The sequence below is a fragment of the Cydia strobilella genome, chromosome 23 (genome assembly GCF_947568885.1).
Source record: "Cydia strobilella chromosome 23, ilCydStro3.1, whole genome shotgun sequence".
Taxonomy (NCBI): Eukaryota; Metazoa; Arthropoda; class Insecta; order Lepidoptera; family Tortricidae; genus Cydia; species Cydia strobilella.
In genome coordinates this window covers 8,273,824-8,297,872 of record NC_086063.1, presented here as the reverse complement: position 1 = coordinate 8,297,872, position 24,049 = coordinate 8,273,824, and the positions used below count along the sequence as shown (strand labels likewise).

Below are 24,049 nucleotides of genomic sequence, written 5' to 3'. Positions count from 1 at the left end.
GCCTCAACAAATTACTTGCGTTTCTATGTGTGAACGGCACGTACACGCGACATGCGTCATTGTGTGAGTAAGTTGCTTAAAAACAGTACTGAGAGGTCAGCAAAAGGTCGTCAATCTGCTATCGCGGGGCGAGGTAATTCGAATCGGTGCGGGGCGGTGCGTGGCCGTTCTGTATGATAATACTATTACCAAAGATAGATATAGCTCCGTAATAGATGGATACAGTCTAAGGAAAAAACGTGCCTCGAAAATCAAGAAAATTTTACTCTCGATCAGAGGGCGCTACTAGCTTTGACCCACTGTCGTATAGATGGCATTGACGGTTTCGTTTGTTATTTAACAATTTTTACGCATATCAGTGAAAGAATATGGGTCAAAATCATAAAAATAATTAATGCAAATAAAAAAAATCATTTATCCATATTTAAATACATTTTATCGTATTTTTATAAATCTTCATTTTTAGTTTTAAAGTGTGTCGATAGATGTCAGTGAATTTACTGTGGTTACAAAATTTACTATGACAGTACCGCTCTAGTATAAGTTACTCTATGCTATTACTTATTCTGTGGCATTACTGCAACGTCCTGATAAGAGTGAAGAGAGGAATATAACGAAATTTAGATTTTTTTAGTATGCTCTCAGTGTGCTAGTGGCGCTCTCTACGCAGAGTTTTGCGTATTCCCTATTATTAAGTCAGGATCAGCCTCCTTGTGATACAAAGTATTTCTCTTACCATGTGAACTGTTCCTTAGATACGGGTTCCCGTATGTGGCCGCGTACCGCAAATCCACGCCTTTCGCGTAGATCGGTGGCGCTGCAAACAGAACGAAACTTGTGACAACGGAAAGTAGTAAGTTGGTTTTACAGTTGAAGTTTAAGTTACCGATGGTCAATGTGGCCAAACCCGTCATACAGGGTTTAGCCGACAAATGAAATGTCACTTAAACTATTCTATATTGTAATGCAAATATGGTCGATCAGGGGGCTGATTTTTGAATTCCGATCGCTCGATTTCATGTAGCTTCCCTTCAATACTATCTCCACTACTACTACTAGGCACTTAAATTCTACTAATAGAATTGAAAAAACCGGCCAAGTGCGAGTCGGACTCGCGCACCGAGGGTTCCGTACTTTTTAGTATTTGTTGTTATAGCGGCAACAGAAATACATCATCTGTGAAAATTTCAATTATAAGTTGAAAGTTCATGAGATACAGCCTAGTGACAGTGTAGTATTATATTATAAATGCGAATGTAACTCTGTCTCTGTCTGTCTGTCCGTTAACTCTTCAGCCTAAACCAAACCACCTAGAGAGGCCCGAGACAGGACATACGATAGTTTGTATCAAATCATCATAATCATATTTTAACCCAGAGAAGTCGTGGGCAGAAGCTAGTCCAATATATGTCGAGTTAAGTATGCTTACACCACAGGCCAAAGCTAATAAGCTTGCACGAAAAAGTAGAAAAAAGTTATAAAGCAAAAGTTTGTGGTCCGGCACAACAAACTGAACCAACACGTTTTGCATTCAAGTCGACTTTTAAAAGGCTCAAGCATGTGAGCTTATTTACCGCTTTGCTTGTTATTCAAGTTAAAACTTTAAAGCCAGATAAACTTTTTGTCGGTCATCACAGTGTACGAAAATAGCACAACATGTTTTTTGAATAAAAGTTTTCGATTTAAATTGGCGTATTTATTTTAAAATGTGGAAGCAACGCGCGGAGGCGTAAAAATACGTATTTTGAGTTTAAATTAAATCAACACTTGAAAATGAAGATATTCTAGAATTCGAATATTGAAATTATTAATTTTTCAAACGTGATGATTGTTAAAATATTAAATTACACCGTTCTTCTTTAATTTATACTTAAAATTCTATAAACTAAAATCACATACAGTCATTGTTGTACAAGTTTGTATGCTGGCAATAGTACGAAAACAAATTACTTTCAAGACTTTAAAATGACAAAATATACAGAGCTCCACCCAAGCGCCCTTGAGATCCGAAGTAATCTGGCACATTATCAATTTCGCCTCAACTAATTTGTTAAACAAAATTCTTCCCTTAATCAAAACAGGAACCTCACTTACTGTCGCCACCAACTGGCAGGCCCAAATTATTGATTGCGTCAGTCTCGTCTTGAGTTTTCGTTCGTTGCAGAGAATTATTCTGCGATCCATTGCCGGCTGACAACGGTAGAGTTGAAGCTGTGTCGATGCTGCGCGTCAATGAGCCTTGAAGTGACCTGTGCAAGAAAAATTCGTTGGATATCTTTGTGAAGGGAACACAAAAACATTGCAGAAATTTACTAGGGAACTTCTTGCTTGAATGTCGACCGTGCGGCACTTTAGCAAGTTTATTGTGGAGAGACACAATAAGTGGGTTTTCGGCACGTGGGAGTGAAAATAATAAAGTGAATGAGGCTGGACCTAACACTTAAGGTAGGTTTTTGGGATAATGGCCTGTGGAAATGTCTTTGTACGGGAAGGGTAAAAATAGTTGTGGTTTCGTGGAAAACTTTGAACTTACTATGAAAATGTAGTTATCTTGTTATTTAATTTTATTAACCCATATGGGCTGGTCATGTCTGCCGCATGCCGAATGACTTGTGGGCCAAAATAACCACAGAGTGGGTGCCCCATGAGTCAAACCGGGGATCCGGCAGACCTCGTCGGCGATGGCGGGATAACTTGGACTCCTTTTTGAGCGACTGGCCAGATGTAGCTCAAAACCGGGAGGAGTGGAAGAAGAGGGGGGAGGCCTTTGCCCAGCAGTGGGACACAATAGGCTCGTAATAATAATAATAACCCATATGAATAATATGATGAGTAGAAGTGAAATATCTTCTTGAAGACTAACCAGAACTTGTGATTCTGTTTAGAATAATATGAGATCGAATCATAATGGCTCTCATATATTGAACTGTCGTTTCGAAATACAAATCTAAATATTTAAGAAAATATTAATAATGAACTTGGTAAGGAAGTAAATACTAAAATTTCGTATAAATTTTAGTTACCTGCCTAACATTACAGTAACTGCCTGGTGTTTTGTATTACGACTCACTTTTTCGGGCACTATATTTTGTTAGTAAGGTCATTAAAATATTATAATTGAAGAGATCCCTCGGAAGGACAAGTTTGCCTTTGTACTTGTTAAATTTGTTTTAACTGAATAGTGTCCACAGTCGTTAACGTCTCTCAGTCATGATGATGCAAGGAAGAGAAAGTCATAATTTATCTTTCCTATAGACCCAAGTATCAAGGTCCAGAAGCTCTAAAGTATGATCAAAGATTATTCTAAATATCTTCGTTCAAGATATGACTATTATTTGAATGTCGATAGTAAAACATGTTTATAGATGAAAGAAAAAACTAAGAATAACATAGGGCCATAGTTGTACTGTACTATAGTTGGGTACTTTTACGATGCTTCTATAGTAATACTCTCAGCATTTCCAGTTCCCATGTACGAATCAAATTCCACACTAACCTGTTAGCCGGTTCCGGCGACTGTACCCGCAGGTTGTTCGGCGGTGCGTATCCCTGCGGATAGTCATACACATACCCACCCGGGTTCTGCAAACAAAGGCATCGTGTCAGCTGCGCACGTCAACAAGCTTGCGGTCAAAGTTTCGGGGGCGATTGTGACTATACTAATAATTTTGGAAAATGTACTTTATATTGCTGAAGTCAAAGTTGAATTTTGCAGAAAGAGTGAAGGCTGTTGGGATGTTTTGAATAGTTGATTATTTGGTTTGAATCAGGAGAAGCTGCGTTTGGAAAATGGACGTTAAATTTCTAGTTAAAGTCCAAATTTGTATAAACAGTGAAGGTAGATAGGATGTTTTGAATTGTTTGTTTGGTTTGATTCTGGAGTTGGTAACTATAAGGGTTGTTCAGAGTGTTTAGCAATTGGTAAGTTCTAATTTGCTACAGATGTATATTGTTGGATTAATTGGTCAGATGTAGGGTCGTGAGCATAATTGTACACATATTGGAATATGTTTGTGATTTTAGCTCTGCTATGCCATGAGGTTTGTGTTATTTGTTTGTGTTGTAAATGATTTAACTAAGTACGAGTATCAATGGCGTATGATAGTCATAATCTTTTATTTACAGCAATGATGAGATTTTTTAAAGAGATGCTTACGGAGCTTTTCAACAATTTCAACGCTAGTCTACATACATACGCAAGTCCTCTAATGTTCTTCAATGGAACAAAAAACAAATAGAAATCATCTAAAAGGTTTAGTCAACATTTTTCTGCCATAATATAGAAAGTCTTATTTAATTTTCCGCGCAGGTAATAAAATAAAATCTTCAATAAAGGCCTAGAAAGTAATTATGGAGTCTGATTTAATATCTCAATTAACAAAATAATACTTAGCTCTAAGAATTATTTAATCCCTGAAACCGACTTTAGCCGACCTGATGGAGCGGTTTTAAAATCTGTTGTTTTTAATATAGTTATGATACGGTCGCTCGCTTCCGCTTATTGGTGTGCACTACATGCACGCCGCCGCGTCGTGTTATTAAGGCATTTTTCTAAAATGTGAATAGATTGATCGAGATATCGATATTTTCCCTTTTCTTTTTAATAGTTTCCAACTTGCAAAAGAAACTTACCTTATAATAATTTTCGTTGTAAGCAGGATCGGAATAGTCGTTGCTGTATCTGAACTGCATCAGAGGATCGTCCAGTCGTATGCTCGGTAGAGTCACAGGCCCGGCCAATGGCAGGCCTGACTGTAGTTTAGAGTCGGATCGGTCTGAGCTGGTGTAGTCCTGAGAAAGAGATTTATTATTTTATTACACAAATTGATAGAAAAGTTACACGTAAAACTCGAATATATTGAAATTATCTTTAAACGTGAGTTTAGTCGTTCACCGCTCGAAATGTTTCGAACGGTTTCGAGAATCATCAACTGGAGCAAAATCAACACTTCGAGCGATAATCGACCAAAATTACATGAGTGACACGTTTAAACTGCAAGTAATATAGTCGGTATGAGAAATTATACCTAAATTAGCAGAAAAACATTTAAGTGCCTCTGCTAACCTTGTCCTTCTTATTAAGTGTTTTGACATACATAGATAAAGGCTATCGCTTCTTAAACATGTATTAAACAATTTAAGATTCTAAAAGAAAATGAATCGTTAAGCTGCTAATTAAACTTTCGTGAGAAGTAGTTTGAATTTATATGTACAAGAAGGCTTTAAGGATCTTTACTCACCAACTCATAACTACCGTCCCCATGAGGCAACTGTAACTTCAAATCGCTAATATTCGAGCTCCTATCGCTCTCCTTGTTATACATATCGCAAGTGGTAACAGTAACATCTGGCTTCTCGCTCATCTGCTGACTATTCTGTCTCCTTCTCCTGTTGCAGATGACCAGGAGAATAATGAAGGCGGAGAAGACGATGATGCCTGATGTGACTCCAATGAGGATTATGAAGAGAGGTAAGGTTTCTGAAAGGATGATGAACAATAAGATTTTGTAACTGTAATTAAAAATATAAATAAAAACGCTAATTGAATCTTGCATTTATCAGTCAAAACAAAAAGTAATGAAAAATTGCAATGGTATATTTGGTGGTAATGGTATTGGTACGGTGGGTGGGTGAAGGCTATTAAAATTTAACTGAGAAACTCTTGTCGGTGTTGTTCTTTTCAGTCGTTTCTTCTCAATGCAAAATTCTTAAATTTATATTTTTTTTTGCCTCTCTTGTCGTTTTAAGTGTTCGATCATAATTTCTCCTAACATGGCTCTCCTCTCTTTAGTATATTATTGATTATAAACAAAATTTTCAATTTAAATCAATACCTAATTCATAATTAAAGATTAATATAAACTTACTTATAGGTTTAAGTGTGATTCCAGCATTAGCATTCCCAATATCATTAGTGACACTGCAGTTGTAAAGCCCGTAATGTTTCGATTGACTCGCTCTGATCACTAAACTTGCTTTCACTATTCCATCACCCAGGTCTTGTTCGAAGGGCGCGTAGTCCTAAAATAAAACAAAATTATTTGGATTGCATAATTCATCATATACTATGTACAAATGGCGGACTTAATGCCTAAAGGCATTCTCCACCTGGCAACCAATGTGCTAAACGAGAAATAAGGTGTAAGGTATTTTAAAGTAAATGGAATGAATGAAGTAGGTAAATGGAATTATCAATGAGTTTAAAAATATACGCTTGGAAATAAAAAAAGAAATTGTAGATTTGAGTAATATTATATTTGAAACCGCAAAGCCGACGGTTAAAATAAATATCAAAATAAATTTGCGTTGATCAAATCATAAAAGTTAAAGAAGGAAAGAGTGAAGTAATATCAAGTGTCTTACCGGATTCTCTATAGGCTTGATTTCTCGACCTTCAAAGTACCATATGATGTCGAAAGATTTAGGAACACTAAGGAAGACACACTCTATCGTCACCATCTCCCCTTCTGCACCAAATTGTGTCCTGTTGGAAAGAATCTTTGGCGGTCCTAGAAAAAAGAAAACTAAATTAATAAAACTAAGAACAGAAAGAAAATCTGAAATAAACTAGACAAAGAGGATTGGCGATGTGGTCGTAACCAAGCGCTAAAATGATGACCACGGCCACTCTAGAGTAAAACGACGAATAAGAAAAAGAGATTCGTTCAAAAATCAAAATCAGATGATGCTCTTGAAGAGCAGTTAATGTTCCCCTTGAAGATCGGAAAATTCTTTGTTTAGAAGGTCAGAGAAAGTGTCTTTATAAGTATACTTTTTGGCCAATATTAAAACGAAAAACAAAAACGAGTACGTACCTTTAATGAAAACCGTAGCTTCGCTCCTGATTTCGTTGTATCCTTCCACTTTAGCAATGCAGACATATCTGCCTGCAGATTGCTCGTCTACTCTCTTTATCTTTAGGGTCGGTTCGGACCCCTTAGGCTGCTGAAATGTGTGTCAAGTTCACATAAATATGTCAAATACGTATATTGTACTAATATTGAAACTATATATAAACCAAAAATCATGATCCCATTTGACTAGGTACTTTTAAATCCTTTTAGTTTTCTTTCCCCTATTGTTAAAGCAAATATCGATAAGATTATGTTCTTATTTATTTTATTAATTGCAAAATTATTGATTTAAATATTATTCAGCCGAATAATAACATACCACAATATAATAATTAATCGAATTTGGAGCAAATTCTGTAGTAAAGTAGACAGAGATTTTACGTAGTTAACGTAGTAAAAGCATGGTAGTCACTTACCGCGATCCGACCAGGCTCGTGAAGCACCCACTTTATCTCGGGTTTGGGCTGGCCGTCCACATCGCAGTGGAGGCTGACGGTCGAACCTTCGTCGGCTTCGACGTCGCGGGGCCTTGAACGGAAGACTGGTGGATCTAAAAATAAGTTTTATGTCAGAGAAAATCTATTTGATTCAATGTTTTATCGACGCCTGTACTTTTCTTTCAACAGTCGTCTTAAGACTACTTGTTACTAGATTGTAATATACTCAAACTGAGGTTTTGTTGTTTTATCATCTCGTTTCTGAGTCCACTTTCTGTCTTTTTTTAATTTAGCTATGTCAGTAAGTAAGATAACTTTTTCAATTATTGTTTGTATCGTATCGACATACCTAAGTGCAAAATTATACATTTCTGTAAGATTTCTGAACGAAGTAAATCTAAATCTATATTATACATCGAATCCAGATGATAGTATACCGTGTAATTTATCTTTGTTACACAAATCGCAATCGCATTGTTTTTTCTCATATTAATGTACGTTACCTATAACTGTGATTATGTTGAATTGTGTAATAATTATATGTATGAAATGTATATTAGTTTCACAGTGCTTTGAAATACTTAACTGTTATGCTGTGAAATGTAATGAATTGAAAAAAAAAAGATAGTTTTAAGGTATTTATCTAAGTATGAACATTGTATTGCCTGAAAATAAAGATTTTTTATTTCATTTCATTATCACTACCTAATAATAAACTTACATGTAACATCTAACGTAACAGTATCTTCACTTTTCCCCACAGAGTTGCTGACTTCACACTTTACCACTGCGTTATGGTATTTTTTCGTTACATTGAAGATTATCTAAGGACAAATAGGAAATAGATTACTTTGTAACATATTACAATGTGTTTGTAATTGATGTTAGACGATTTTTGATCATAATCAAAAATCGTCTAACATCAATTTAATCAATATTATTTGAAGGAAAACTGGCGTTTAATATTACGTTTTTAGAACCAATATTTATTTCTTGATCCATTGACTTTGGATTTATTTTTCTCTTTACTAATACGTAGTAATTTTATACTAGTAGTCATCAATATTGCCTTCATAATAAAATTTGAATTGTTGTTCTCGTAGTATTAATAATACATTATATTTAACACCATTTTGAAAAAAAATATTAAGTACAAAGGTTATCCTAAAAATCCTTTCTATACTTATTTTTGGGCCACCTTTTAATGACCACAACCATTTCAGAACATTTTATTACTTGTATACAACCAACAATAAAGAAATTGAAATATCATTTGAATCATCTCGTGGAACTTGTAATTAAATAACTGTCAAGGAATTCCTTTATTAAATATCATCTCGAATTCGCCATACAAAGGAAATGTTGAGCCAAAACTACATTTTCCCAGAAGTGCCGGTTAAAACAACCATTTTAATTTAACCCACCGGAGTTAACTTAGCAGTTCCACGTCGGGTCACAGAGAACTGAAGTATCAGAGCAACAGCTTTAATATGTGACGTTTTCAATCAAGAGGTACCACATCGTCGCTTACCATAAGAAAGAGAATTGCTTGTATCTTTATACGAAAAACCTGTCAGAGCGTCCTTATGGCTAGCGAAAATGTGGTACCTTTTGCTTGAAAACGACACATATAAATGAGCGTGATGAGAAATACTGTACATAGGCGAGAGGTTGCACACCAACCGGGCTAGCACATGATTGGCGCAACAGTATCTTGCGGCGAGTTAGACTACCCATTCCTCTTTCATTAACATAGTTAGAAAAAGACAGGTAGTCTATCTCGCCGCAAGATACTGTCGCACCATTCACGTGCTAGGCCTACAGCTCAAATATTATGTGACAACTGTTAGAATTAGAATCCTCCAATCCTCAAATAGACATGCAAACAGAGTTGAAGGTTTTACTGGTTTGACGGCCTCCTGGCCTAGCTGGTAGTGTAATTGTGACCCTGCCTACAAAACAGGGAGGTCCCGGGTTCGAATCCTGGTAAATATTTATTTGTATGTTCATCAGAAATATTTATTCCTGAGCTATGGATGTTTTTTTATGTATTTATATATAACTATACATTACATTGTATGTATATGATTATAATATAATACTAGACGTAGATTCAAAATAAGCAACGTTTTAGATAAAGAAGTATCTACCTCACGAAGTGTGAGTTTTTTTTGTTATGAAATTCTCAGCACATTTATAAAGGGGCCCACTGATTATCAGTCCGCCGGAAGATATCGGCCTGTCAGTTGTTCGAAACTGTCAATTTTTGTTCTAACTGACAGGCTGATATCGTCCGGCGGACTGGTAATCAGTGGGCCCCTTTAAGCTGTTACTCTGATATCTTCGCTCTCTGTGTAAAGCTCCATACTGCAGCCGTTCATGCATAAACTATAAATGCGCCGCTGAAAAATGAACGCACTCGTTGCTCATAAAGAACGGTAATTGGATAATCTAGTGGATATTTCGCGCGGTTGGCTTTTAATTGGCTAGTTTTATTTTGTAACGTTTGTAACGGTACGTTTTGTAACGTTTAAGTGATACGACTAATGGTGTCTAGTCCCTGGTAAAATGAATTTTGCTTAGAACGAAAGAAAGAAGAGAGAAAGCAAAAAAGGAAGACGTCAAAGAAAAAAAAGAAAAATAAAGAAATAGGAAATACCTAAAAAAAATGGCATTTGAAACAAATAGCGCGATGAAGAACTTACAAAAGCTTCTAAGAAATATTTCGCGTTATAATAATAATAATAAATCCATTTATTTAAGACAACATAATAAACAGTATAAATAATAACTAATAAATAATAATAAAATATTATAGGAAATTATTACACAAATTGAGTAACAGTAAGCTTAAGAAGGCTTGTGCTGTGGGTACTCAGACAACTATATATATATAACTCAGGAACAAATATCCGTGCTCATCACACAAATTAATGCCCTTACCGGGATTTGAACCCAGAACCATCGGCTTCATAGGCAGGGTCACTACCCACTAGGCCAGACTGGTCGTCAAAATAGAAATTTTGAAACATTTGAACAATCCTGACATTTATAAAAAAAAAAACAAATCAGAAATCAGAATAAAACATTTACCGATGCACCACATCACTAGCACCATTTACCGATGTTTAAGAAGGAGGAAAGAAAAGGAAAAGGAAGGAAGCAAGGATGGAAGGAAGGAGAAAGGAAGAATCGGAACACGCCGCGCGAAATGACTACAATTATGAGGACTAATTGATGATGTATTACCATTACACCTAGGCCCTTGGGTTGGCCCATGCTTCGCATCTCTGTTAGGCAGGGAAAGTGAGAGAGAGATAAGAAAGAAACATACAAATAAGCATAAGACTTACCATTTCCTCAGTATAATCTCCAACGACTGGGCTGTTGTTGATATACCACCGGTACACCTGGGCTCTTGGATTAGCGTCTACTTCACATCTCAGTCGTGCCTCCGAGCTTTCAGGGAAACGCCCATCCACGGCGCCCGAGCTGATTGAGAGCTTCACTTTTGGGGCGTATCTGACCTGTTTAAAAAATAGTTAAAACATTCGTGAGTGTGGGCCAAGTATTTCAAAGGTCCTCCAAAATCCCAAATCCAAAAATTTCTCATTCAGCTAGCGATTGGAATATAACGTAAACCCGTTTGTAAAATGCGAAAGGCTCAGCAGTAGGATGTATAAAAGTAAGTAATTGTACTACTACGAGTAGATACACTGATAATAATTAGTAAAGTAAAGTCCGCCATTTGTACAATTTTATATCGTGCAATAAAGTTTAAATAAATAAAAATAAAATAAATAAAATACGTCAAGTTTTCTATTAATACTAGTAAATTATTTTCATGGTTTGTAGTAAGGTACAAGACCTAATCTTTTTCAGATGTTTCCTGTTCGTTTCAATGCATCATAATTTAGCAGCTAGATTAGGCATCAGCAAAGTAGAATTAATCTAATTTAACCACAATCATACATTTGGGGCTTTTTGAGATTCTGGCAATATCTGCTGTTGGTTCTCCTCAAAAGTTTGCCGAGGCTTGGGCTAAACCAATTAAATTTTGCTTTCTTTTAGTTAGGCGCTTACCTCGATATAAACAGTGGCCATCCTAGCGGCTCGGTCGGCGGTGTTCTGCGCCTGGCAGGTGATTGTCTGCTTGTGGTGGTCCTTGCTGGGGGTCAACCGCAATATGGACCTGTGACAGTTATTGCGTTAACGTTTTAGTGGCGTGAATTTATCAGTAACCCGCTAATCTGCCAGACAAACTTCGAGACAGTTTAAATTATATATTTAAATGAAACGGAGGATGCTTTTGAAGGGCTAAAATTAAGGTATTAAGTACAAGTTATAAATACATCTTGAATAAAATAAAACTGAAAACGGATTATATCGCGTATATTGAATTTATAATACATCCCGACGTTTCGAACCCTTCAGTAAATAAATAAATTCAAAAAATAAATTAAATACACGCGATATAATCCGTTTTCATAGTTTTAGTTCATGGGTAGATAACTATCGCGGTAACCGAAGACAATATTACATCTTGAATAATTAAATACCCTAAGTCAATATTTTGGATTTTACTGGTTCATCAAACAAATAACGTAACTATTTTGTAGTAGGTATAAGTAATGGATTACGTGGACAAATTTAGATATTAGAAAAATCATAAGAAATGTTTTTCTCTCAATTCTCACCGTTCTTATCAATATAAGATAAGATAAAGATAGTTTATTATTCAGGGAGGCATATTACCATGCGCTTATGAACGTCAAATAAAGCTACGCCGGCTCTAACCCTACACCTCTGCCCCGAGAAGATTTAAATCTCCCCTCAATTGGAGGAGGGTATCCCAATATGGGACCGGCAATCCAATACTTACCTTAAAATTACATGACTTTTTTGTGTGACCCAATGTACTCAAAATGACATGTATTTACCTGGTTTTAAACTTTTGGCCGTCTGGTAACAGTTCCTCCGATGTTTTTACGTTCTTCTTGATTACTTGTTGGTTGCCATCGACCCACGTGATCTGAATTAAAAAAAATAAGAGAACATTTCAGTATGCTGTTTCCTATAAAAATGGGGCCAATGATAGTATTTTAAAGCGCCAAGGTATAGTTTAAGTGTCACAATTCGAATTTGACGTTTTATTCATGTCCTACAATATTTATTTATTTATTCTATGCCTATTGGGTCGTTTTCGACCACGTGGAAAAAACTTGCTCCTACTCATTAAAATTAGTAGGAGAGAGTCTGTAACCCCAAGGAGTTTAGATCAAACACTAGTTTGGGGCATAACGCAGGATAAATAAGTGTGATGTGGTGATTAGGAGAAAAATCTGCTTGCTATGATGTTGATATAATCACCACATCACATGGCGACCCTGCCAGGACGTATAAATCCTAAGCATAAATATATGCTTCATGATTCAGGATATTTATGATGTGTATGCTTGTGTGTGGGTGAGGCATACACACTACAGAAGAACTTTACAAACAAGATAAGTGTTTTCTTACCTCAGCCGCAGGTTTTCCACCAACCGACACGCATTCAATATCTACTGGTTGCTCCTCAGTAGCATCTATAAAGGCGCCTTGCACGATCCTAGGTGGATTCGGTGCTACCAACACTGTTAGTTTGGCGTAGCGGGAACGTATGGCGGGTTCACCTATAGACAAAGAAAGCAAGGATTAATCCTGCTGTTTTTTTCAAAGGACAAATTCAAAGTGACTCTACGGAACCATAAAAGTTCTAAGACTTTGATGGTTCCGTTATCATCACACAAAGTACTAGGTACATAGTTATGTTCAGTTTCCTTGTAGGTATATTATTTTCAGTCACCGGACCAAACTGATGGTAAATATCCTTGTATAATGTGATATGGTTCATCCCAAAATACTCATTGGTATGAGCTTGAGTTCGTATCAATAGGGACATTAAGGACAAAACAAAAAAAATTGAAGCATTTCACCTTGATGATATAATATATCTTTCTTATTTAAAAATCTAGCATTTAATATTACAAAATCTCACCAGTCACTTGGAACTCTTTTAACTGCTTCGCCATTTGCGATCAGCTTTGCACGTTTAATCTCACTAATTTTTAACTAAGTTTAACGTGGAAAAGTTCTGTCTTTTTAGTCGGTAGAGCAGAAAGAGTGAAGTAAAGCACTTCATTTTTGGTTATGTGTGCGTATACAAATACGAAAGATCAAGAGCTTTCGAAGAAAAGGCAAGCCCTATGATGGTTTTCCCTGCAAGAACTTTATATGCCGGTCTTTACTACATTGACCTAACTAAAAAAAACTTACCATTCAAACCCGAGCTCACTTGGCACTGGTAGTCCCCATCGTCTTCTAGAGTCACGTTCTGTATCTTCAAGGAGAAATCTCCTGTAACAATAAAAACAGTTTTAACAGCTTGACCATATAACATTTAAAACTTTCTCGGTTTGAACACATATTAAATCACATTTACAAACGGGTCTATCGCGAATTTATTTTGTTACCTTTATTTACCGACGTTTCGACACAGGTTTCACTGGTCGTGGTCGCAGCTAACAGCAGCAGCTAAGTTAGCCGCGACCACGACCAGTGAAACCTGTGTCTGTGTGATTTAATAGCTTGACCATAATTTATAAATACAATAGTAGGTACCTGGGTAAATATTAGGTATATTTTATAATTTTAAAATAAATTATCTGCTACAATGTAACATATATGTATAATTTATATGGTTAATTAAAATTTGGTAGGGACTACGTGATTGATATCATTGTTTTCGCAAACAAGATTTTTGCCTTGCGAATACAAGTACAGGTGTCGGCACCAGTTGAGATCACACATAAAAAGCAATGATAACGGAATGAAAAGATCTTGTATCGACCACATTCATTTGATTTCACGTCAGTCAAACAACATTGTCAGTAGAAAAGGCGCGAAATTCAAATTTTCTGTGGGAGGATAACCCTTCACGCCTAGTTTTTTTTAAATTTGCCGCTTTTTTCTACTGACGGAAATTGCTTGATAGACTATAAATATGTGAATGTAAATACGTTTCAAAACTATTCCTACCTAATCTTCCTCACCTTAAATCATCACAGATCTATTCTATTTCAGCTCGCATAACGAATACTTTTACTGTTTTGCTACTCCTACGCTTCCTAGTAAAATGGTACGTGCACCAAATATAACTCTACCTAAACAATTTAAACTATCTTTATGTTTCACGTACTTATAGCTAGTATCCACTGCACCTAACTACAAGTGAAATTTACTCTGCTGTTAAGCCAAATGAAAGTGGTAATATTTCCATTTTAATCTCGAATTATCACTGTCAACTATTTTCTCACGTTATTGACGCGAGATAATAGAAATACGACAAAATAGTGACTAATGATAGAAAATCTCTCGTGATAGTATAACTCATTTTTATGACAAATAACATATACAGTACTCGTTTCTCACTATTAAATTTACGTAATGGTATCAGAAAGTAACGCAAGCTTTATTTAATTGTTTTCAAACACAACCATTCAAATTGTTTTGATGAAATAAATCTAAACGTGACGCGAAAGTAATAGCAGTATTTTTTTAAATTTGTTTCATGGTCACCAGAAATCGGATTATTTGGGGCAAAACGTAATGACGGTTAGGAAGTTCCTATATCGATCGATAAACTCAATTATCGATTATTTTTTAATTTTTCCCTCAAAAATCAGGTAGTCACTGTGGCACTTTCTTTCGTTAGTATCGTTTTTGATAGCACTATGCCCAGAAAGAAAGAAAATTCGTTATCTCCAAAATTTTAACACGAAAGGTAATTCTTAAATTTTAATCAGGTGATGTAAATGATTTCAAACCGTGCCAAGTTTTTTCAGCTGAATTGCTTCCAAAATCATTCGTCATCACGGACAACGCGAAAACATAATTTTTCGACACCTTTCTTCGAATTTTATCCGTCTAGATCAAAGGAAAGGAAAGTTAACGTTATTCGTATTAATGATGACTCAAGCTAGAACTCCGAACCGTCCGTAGGCCGGACAGCCATCTGGCCAAGCAGGGTCTCCGCTGACATTCGACTGGCAGTAGACGGTCGGGAAGGCGGTGTACTACATGGAGGCGATCAGTTGAGAAAGAGGCTAAGTGCTGGAAGTAGCCGCTCAAGATCGTGACAAATGGAGGATTCTTCTGCGAGCCCTATGTCCCTAATGAGTATAACAGAAATGCATCATCATCATAATCAAGCTAGAACTGTCCGGGTCCGGGCCGAGGTGTCCGACACTTCGTTTTCTATAGAAGCATCAAGTGATCACCGATCACCTGTCACAGTAAACGAATGTCGGACGGTATCGCTTTCGAGCTTTGAGATATTTTATTTATTATTACGAGCCTATTGTGTCCCACTGCTGGGCAAAGGCCTCCCCCCTCTTCTTCCACTCATCCCGGTTTTGAGCTACATCTGGCCAGTCACTCAATAAGGAGTCCAAGTTATCCCGCCATCGCCGACGAGGTCTGCCGGATCCCCGGTTTGACTCATGGGGCACCCACTCTGTGGTTATCATTCATCATTTTATCATTTCAAATGTTACATAATTTTAATAATTATGAGAGAAATAAAGATTTACATATATATAGCGAACAGAGATAAGACAAAAATAAAGTTCCTAAAAGTAAAACCTAAAAGTACCGACTGCATCATACATTTCTACGCTAAATATTACGCCAACGAGGCGCCACGCACAAAAAACGGTTTATTTTCATACATTGCACATCTCAAAAATCTCATACACATATTATTAACCTCAGATCATTGACCTCGACTTGGCACTCGTTCATCAAATCATCATAAATAAGTGCAGCAACTACATTTGAAAATCCATTCAAATATATACCTAGTTGTAATTGCATAAGGTGCATAATGAATGAGTTCTCAAGGGTCGTTACTACGTATTATATTGTATGTGTAGTCAAGGTTGGGAAATGTTTTATCTGGCTAAACAATTGCGGAAGCTTTAAAACAAAAATAGACGGTTTAAAATTAAGAGTTTGGTAATTAGGTTAATATAATTACCATAGCAAAAATATGCGTAATTCCGACTAGTTGTGCCGTTCCCGGGAACGTTCCCTATTTTGTATGGGGAACGTTCCCGGACACAACTCTGATTCCGACTCTTCCTCAATTGACAGAAGGTTAATTCGATTATGTCCCTAAAATGGATAAGTTCACTTTCTACTAATGTTATGTGTACCTACAGATATAGTGCATAAATATATTAGTTGTATTTCATCGTATTTTCACGGAAACGTACGAACGCGTCATGCTATTTCAGTCAGTCTCGGTACAGTACTGCGGTTGACTGAAGTAGCATGATAAATACGAACGTTTCCTAGAAAATACAATGAAAAACAATTATGCACTAGGTAACAGAGACGTTACCCGTCATCTCATCATTCACTTGCGTTCGTTTCATATCACTCTCACACAGTCCATCCACCTAACACTACTAGCACTAACTAACTAAGCTATTAAATTAAAAGCACGAATTTGTCTTAGACATACCTAATATATTAGCTATGGATCTGTGATTCCGACTATAATATTATAAATGCGAATGTAACTCTGTCGGTCTGTCTGTTACCTCCCCATGGTTAAACGGCTGAATCGATTTAGACGACTTTTTATGGAGACAATTTAAGGTCCGGGGTAGGACATAGTATATTTTTTATCAATCATCATCAATATCATCTTCATTCGAAGCAGACCAAGTTGCGGGCAGAAGCTAGTATTTAATAAAACAATTAAGTTGCTAAGTATCGTAGACAACGGACAGTCTTAACAGTATGAATAGAAAGAGCTTCTTAAGCTAATGGCAAGTTTTGACATGCTTTGTAGTCAGCTATTGAGACAGGCACACTTTGTATAGGACTAATAGTTCGATTATCGTATCTACATAGTATAATTCCGTTTATTTTCCCTTCTATGATGTTCCTGATGAATTGGTCGTGGCGTAAGGTGGCCGATCATTTTTCCTCTCCTATTCTTAATAATGGTCATTATACATCTCTTTTCCTTCACTCTTTTTAGGTAGGGGAAGGCCAAGAAAAAGTTATATGAGCCAAGTAAAGGAGCATGCAGGGGCCGTGTCGTACCAGGATACTAAGGGGCTGGCTTCGGATCGACCAAGGTGGAGACAACTCCATCACGCTGCACCGACAAGAGCCCACAGCTCTTAAATTGAATGATGATGATAGTATAATTAGGCCAATACGAACGTACACTGATATCAGACCTGCTACATCAAAAATCGATGCGTTTCTATGTGTGAACGGCACGTCTGTACACGCGGCATGCGTCATAGTGTGAGTAAGTTGCTTAAAAATAGTACTGAGCGGCCGGCAAACGGCCGTCAATCTGGTGTCGCGGGGCGAGGTAATTCGAGTCGGGGCGGAGCGGTGCGTGGCCGTTCTGTAAAATAATACTATTACTTTCTGTGCTTCAAGTATGGACTGGCGCGCGAGCGGCGCGAGAACGTAATTCATGTTAGATGGTCGAAATGGCACCTAACTGATGTCATTAGGTTATCGTGCATTTCGCTCGTACTTGTCCGTACATGTACATGTGTTACTCTTAATCAAAACCTAAAAATTATATTTATAAAATTCGTTACGATTGAGTGAAATTATAGCTTTAAAGTATGAAATAATTAAATTCTGGTCATTTTTGAATTTTCATTTCCCTAGCCTTAAGACATACACAACGATATATCTTGAAGTCTACTTCGTAGGGGACACATTCGCATAAAGTTTTCAATTTATAAACTACCTATGCATATAGTGCGTCTGCTATAAAAATGAAAACAGGGCAATTTACCTAAATATCTAATGCGTAAAGATTCTGCGTGTGCCAAATATATTCACATAAACAAGATTCGCGTAAGTACGGTATTTAAGGTATGTGCCAACACATTTTTGAGCATGTCAGTTAGAAATTACTTGAATTTGAGTTTCGTGAGTGATTAAAAAAAATACAAATTTACAGGGCTCCGGTTGAGGAATCAACGCCATGGCCAAGTTTTCTTGAAGGACTACATAAGTTGGCGTTTTTGAAAACACGAGTGTATAGATATCTAAAGTTTCGGCAAAGCGCATGGGAAACCTTTGGAGCTACAGGCGTCCATAGGCCACGGTAATCACTTGCAATCAGGCGAGCCGTACGCTTGTTTGCCGCTAACATGGTAGAAAAATAAGGAGCTAATGTAAAAAAAATACGCTTTTTGTTTTAAAACAAGTCACAAACATAATATCGCATTGTAATGAAAGGCCACACACAGAAACATCGTCTATAGGCATGAAACTGTCAACGCTATTTTAAATTTAGAATTCTCATCTCCATACTTTTTAACCTACGAGTATGTGACAATCAATTCATTTATCATTCGTTTCATTCACCTCTCCCTTTAGTACCTCACTCTAAATTCACGGTCTCAATCGCAACACATATGTCTTATTTATCTTGTCTTAGATTAGGTTTTATAATTATTATGGATTTTAAATACATATCAAACAAAAGAACCTAACCTAGGGAGCAGCCAGCGGCGGGGCAAAGCCCAAACTGCCGGTGGTCAGGGCCGCAGGGAGGAACCGACGTACCTAATTTCTCTCTCCTACCTCGCGTTATCCCGGCATTTTGCCACGGCTCATGGGAGCCTGGTGTTCGCTTGACAACTAATCTCAAGAATTGACGTAAGCACTAATTTTTACAAAAGCGACTGCCATCTGACCTTCCAACCCGGAGGGGAACTAGGCCTTATTGGGATTAGTCCGGTTTCCTCACGATGTTTTCCTTCACCGAAAAGCGACTGGTACATATCAAATAATATTTTGTAGTTTTCGTACATAATAACTCATTGGTACGAGCCGGGGTTTGAACCTGCGAACTCCGGATTGAAAGTCGCACACTCTTACCGCTAGGCCACCAGCGCTCACCGACGTCACTACTATACCCATTATTAATATGTCAACGTCCGTCTGTCGTCTGTATTGTCTGTATTCCGCTTTTGTGTAAAATTGGCAATGAACACAGTTGTCATGTGTCCTACATACTACATAGTTCTAATTCGGCTAATTTGAAACAAACTATTTCATGTGTAGTAGTGCGGTCAAGGAAAATGAAATATAGGCCACTTTAAAGTTGCTGAAAACTCGTCTCTAAGTACCTTTAGTACTTCATTTATATCTGTTGTTGTTATGTCATTTTGAGGTATGCAACAGAGAGGTACTTTATTGTATTTTTGTAAATTGTACGTAAGTCCTACTGTCTTACAAAACTGACGTTCGACAGCTCATGCAAATGAATCATTATGTGCTTTCGGTTGTCAAATCGCGTCATATACATTGCCAAGTCTATTTAAAGGCAAGATTAACTTCAAGGGCTGGGGCGCGGGGGAGTCTAAATAATAATAAAACCACAAATATTACAGAATTCCCTTCAAGAGTTGAAGTGCACCTGAGTGTCAAAGGAATTTGAATCTAACTAACTACAGTCAAAAGTAATAAGATTAATGAATAAGCTAAAAAAATATGGCCCTAAATTAGACCCTTGTGGTACACCGAAGAGTGTGATAATACAGCCAGACCGAGTTCTTTCTATTACCACAATTGTCGGCCCGCCTTGAAGGTAAGTTTGGTACCAGTTAAACTGCAACAGCTGCAGTACCGATTTATGCAATTTATTAACTAAGATCTCGTGATTAACTTTGTCAAAAGCTTTCGAAAATTTAGTATAAACCCGATGACCACTATATACAGCTTATGTATCGGGTCCATTCCTCGATGAAATTCAAGTTTCCAATTCAATGTTTATTTATGTAAAAACTACATACCTTCTTCGTCGCTCCCGATCATGAGGTACCGGTCGTATCCGCTGAGATTCCTGTTGGTACCGAGACCGAAGTCGTTCTGCGTCCATTGCAGGGCGCCGATTTTATTTTCCACTCGGCAGGGAAGTATCACTTCTGAGCCCACTATCGCTTCCTGGGGACAAAAAACGGAGTTTTACTAAATGAATGGTTAAAAAAAAACATTTACATGACAACGTACCTATATTATCCCACAAACACAAAGTATCATAACAAGTTATTCGTACTATACATGGGACATGCTTTATTATAAGTAATGTTGAAGCATCTTAGCCTAGTCTATATTATAATAAATTTGAATAACAAAACTTCCGTAAGACACAGACATATTAATATATTTAATATTATAATAAATTCCTCAGCCTAGTTTATATTATCGAATACTGGTGCTTATCTAGTAAATTTCTCATCTAATTACCATAACCATTCAGTCCCTTTCAATCTAACTTCCAAGGCTTCTAAAGTTTCAAGGATCTCCTTATGACCTAATGATTTAGTCCAAGCGCTAACTAGAGACTAAGATATAGAGAAGACTGTTGATCCCTGTACAATATCGCGTCCTAAAGGAAGGACGCTAAACACAAATAATTTCGTACAATGATCCGCCTGTTCCTATCTCTATGGCACGCGCATAATTATATTGCTGTACCGCCGAAGATGCCGGCGGTCAATGACACTGTGCGAGTGGTACAGCAATATTGCGCCTGCGATAGAGATAGCAACACTTAAATAAGGGTGTGATATAGTTTCAATGTATAAAAAAACCGGACAAGTGCGAGTCGGTCTCGTGCAAGAAGGGGAAGGGGAAGGGGCAGGAGGGGGGAGGGGAAGGGAGGGGGTGGGGAAGGGAAAGGGAAGGGGGTGGTGGAAGTGGAAGGGAAGGGGGGAGGGAAGGGAGCGTTTTTTTCCGTATCATTACCCAAAACAACGGCAAAAGAATCACGTTTGTTGTATGGGAGCCCCGCTTAAATATTTATTTTATCCTGTTTTTTAGTATTTGTTGTTATAGCGGCAACAGAAATACATCATCTGTGAAGTCAACTGTCTAGCTATCACGGTTCATGAGATACAGCCTGGTGACAGACGGACGGACAGCGAAGTCTTAGTAATAGGGTCCCGTTTTTACCCTTTGGGTACGGACCCTAAAAACTGTTGGATCTGAATTAAATTTAGTCGGCTAAGTGAACTAACCAGTCGGCAAGGCATTTAACGTTATTATATTGTCCACAGGAAAGTCACCCGTTTTCCAGCCCCTAGTGTAAATATAATTCGATAGCGTGACATGACGTACGCGTTTGCGTTAAGTGTCATTTTGTATGGGATTTTGAGTTTCCAAAACGTCCCGCTTGGCGCGCTGTTCAAAATCCCATACAAAAATAGACATAACGCAAGCGCAAACGCTCGTCACGCTATCGAAACAAATTTAACTAGGGGTTCTGAATTCTGAACGTTTTAGACGTTACCAAGCGCCTGGGTTAAGTGACCTAATACAGTCTATTATATCCTTATCCCTGCCAAAACTTACCTCTATTAAGGTTTCCACTAACACCATTTTCCCTAACATATTCAACACTCACACCCAGCCAATTCTGTATTAACAACTTGACATGGTTTTCATCTCATTTCGAACCTTGAGTCATGTTATCGGGAATCTCATGCGCACCAATAAGTGCGAGCGAGATGCCATATGATGCGACTCCTGGTTACATTTCGTAAACATCAAGCAGCGTGAGCCGCTAACGGTACCAATTCTACTTCAAACTACACCAGCGGTGTCAGCCTGGTTGCATTTTTATCACCTGTCACTATGCCTGTCACTTTCGCACTTACATACTTGTTAGAACGTGACAGGCATGGTGACAGGCGATAAAATTGCTACCGTGCTAAGCCCGCTGCATTACTGCTAAAGTATTGCGTCACGAGTGTCACGACATTGTTGCCGACTATGTCAAAAATCTAGACAGCTATATTGATTTTGACTTTTGCCGCAGTAATTCAGTTATCCGCATAACTGCAAGAAGCTTCAAATTTAATTTAGATGTCTAAATTAATTGACTTTTTTGGCGTTTTCAGCAGCAATGCAGTCGACAGCATCAAGTACCAGCCAGCCCATAAATGAACCAGCAGTAGTGTACACCGATTTATACCATGTTCAAAATGATTCGAAATAAATAATTGAATTGAATTGTAATCCAACTTCGAACAAAAAAAAATAGCGGATCTCGGGATTCTCGGGTAAAAGCAAGTGACGACGCGACGGCTTTAAGCAGGACCCGGGCAAACCGTCGCGCGCAAGCAAATTTTGAATTTCGAACGAGAATTATAAATTGTTCGAAGTTGGACTACTGGGTCTAAAACAAACCCTCCATATATTAAGCTCGCTCAGTCGTGGATTACAACGGAAGTGAAACTGTACAAATCATTATTATTTGACATGATAAAAATAAGAGATAGGCAGCCCAATAATGAATTAATTGACGACATTATAACGAGTATGCAACTGCACTATAATAAATTAGTAAAAAATTGCAAATCTAACCACTACAATAAATTAATAAAATCCAGTAATAATGTATCAAAAGCTTTGTGGTCAGTAGTAAACAAGGAGCGTGGAAAAAATAACAGTCCTGTGTTAGATGTCGCAGATGTCATTTTAGATGACGATGGATCAGAGTTCCCTACCAAGAAACACGCGATGAATGCGATTAATTGTAAGTTTTTGAGTGCTGCGCGGGCGTGCGGGGCGCCGTGCGCCGATGTCACGTGCGCTCTGCGCGAATTGCGTGCTGCAAAACCAGCAGCGACAGGAACCCTCTCTCTCCAGCCATTTACTGCGGATGAGGTTCATCGTCTAATAACAACAACAATACCTCCAAAGGCCTCGAAGGATTTGTACGGCATAAGCATGAAATTATTAAGACTAGCCCCAATCCCGCTCGCGTTTGCTATGGCGGAACTCTTTAACCGCTGCTTAGATGAGGGCAGTATGCCCCCTTTGCTTAAGACCAGCAAAGTAGCTCCGATTTTCAAAGGCAAAGGTAAGAGAGAAAATATGGATGGAAACCGGCCTATTTCTATCATCCCAGCGGTATCGAAGGTTCTCGAAAGTGGCCTGAGCAGCCGCCTTTCCAACTTCTTGGCCGCTACGAACGCGCTGTCTGAACGCCAGTATGCGTACCGTACAGGGCACTCGACAACGTCTCTAACTCGAGAACTAGTCCGGCGTATCATGGCTGCCAGGGAAGGTCAACAGCAGGTCGCAATCTTGTGCTGTGACCTTTCCAAGGCCTTCGACGTTGCTGACCATGCTGTGCTAGCGGCAAAGCTGCAGCACTACGGCATTCACGGCTCAACGCTGTCTCTATTTACTAGCCTACTCAGAAATAGATCCCAAATTGTAGTAGGCGACGGCCGAAAGATAAGATCAGATCCCTTGGAAGCGACCATGGGTGTTGCGCAGGGATCATCAGTATCAAATATTCTCTTTTCCCTACTTCTTAATGACCTACCGGAGTCAATTCAAGCTGCCGAAACTCTAATGTACGCTGATGACGTTGCCGCAATTGTTACAGCGCCTACCCCTGACGGTTTACAGCAGGGTCTGAACATCGCGGCAGCACAGCTGTCTAGGTGGTTCGCATGGAACGGGCTAGCCTTGAATCTAAAAAAGACGCACTTCTTACACTTCAACTTGTCGGGTCGCAGTATGAGACCACTGAGTGTCCAGATTGATGGAAAAATGCTCGAGCAAACCACCTCCACAACCTTCTTAGGATTCCAAATCGATCAGGGCTTAAAGTGGGATCTGCACGTTGACAGGTTGTGTAGCAAATTA

General features: G+C 38.0%; 1 protein-coding gene across 4 annotated transcripts in view; it reads right to left on the bottom strand.

Annotated features, from left to right (window-relative positions):
• Window positions 1–24,049, bottom strand: part of LOC134751875 (irregular chiasm C-roughest protein-like) — a 101,742-nt gene that overhangs the window by 8,854 nt on the left and 68,839 nt on the right. For 3 of the 4 annotated variants that reach the window (XM_063687409.1, XM_063687411.1, XM_063687408.1), the window contains exons 3-18: window positions 20,179–20,329; window positions 13,607–13,687; window positions 12,812–12,963; window positions 12,232–12,323; window positions 11,375–11,483; window positions 10,645–10,818; window positions 8,013–8,115; window positions 7,271–7,404; window positions 6,816–6,945; window positions 6,364–6,509; window positions 5,868–6,021; window positions 5,241–5,479; window positions 4,633–4,791; window positions 3,497–3,582; window positions 2,095–2,249; window positions 737–817 (exon numbers count right to left, since the gene is read on the bottom strand). In XM_063687409.1, the coding sequence (XP_063543479.1) occupies window positions 737–817; window positions 2,095–2,249; window positions 3,497–3,582; window positions 4,633–4,791; window positions 5,241–5,479; window positions 5,868–6,021; window positions 6,364–6,509; window positions 6,816–6,945; window positions 7,271–7,404; window positions 8,013–8,115; window positions 10,645–10,818; window positions 11,375–11,483; window positions 12,232–12,323; window positions 12,812–12,963; window positions 13,607–13,687; window positions 20,179–20,329 (2,146 nt within the window). The remainder of the gene's footprint in view (window positions 1–736; window positions 818–2,094; window positions 2,250–3,496; window positions 3,583–4,632; window positions 4,792–5,240; window positions 5,480–5,867; window positions 6,022–6,363; window positions 6,510–6,815; window positions 6,946–7,270; window positions 7,405–8,012; window positions 8,116–10,644; window positions 10,819–11,374; window positions 11,484–12,231; window positions 12,324–12,811; window positions 12,964–13,606; window positions 13,688–20,178; window positions 20,330–24,049) is intronic. The other variant, XM_063687410.1, reaches the window with a different exon arrangement.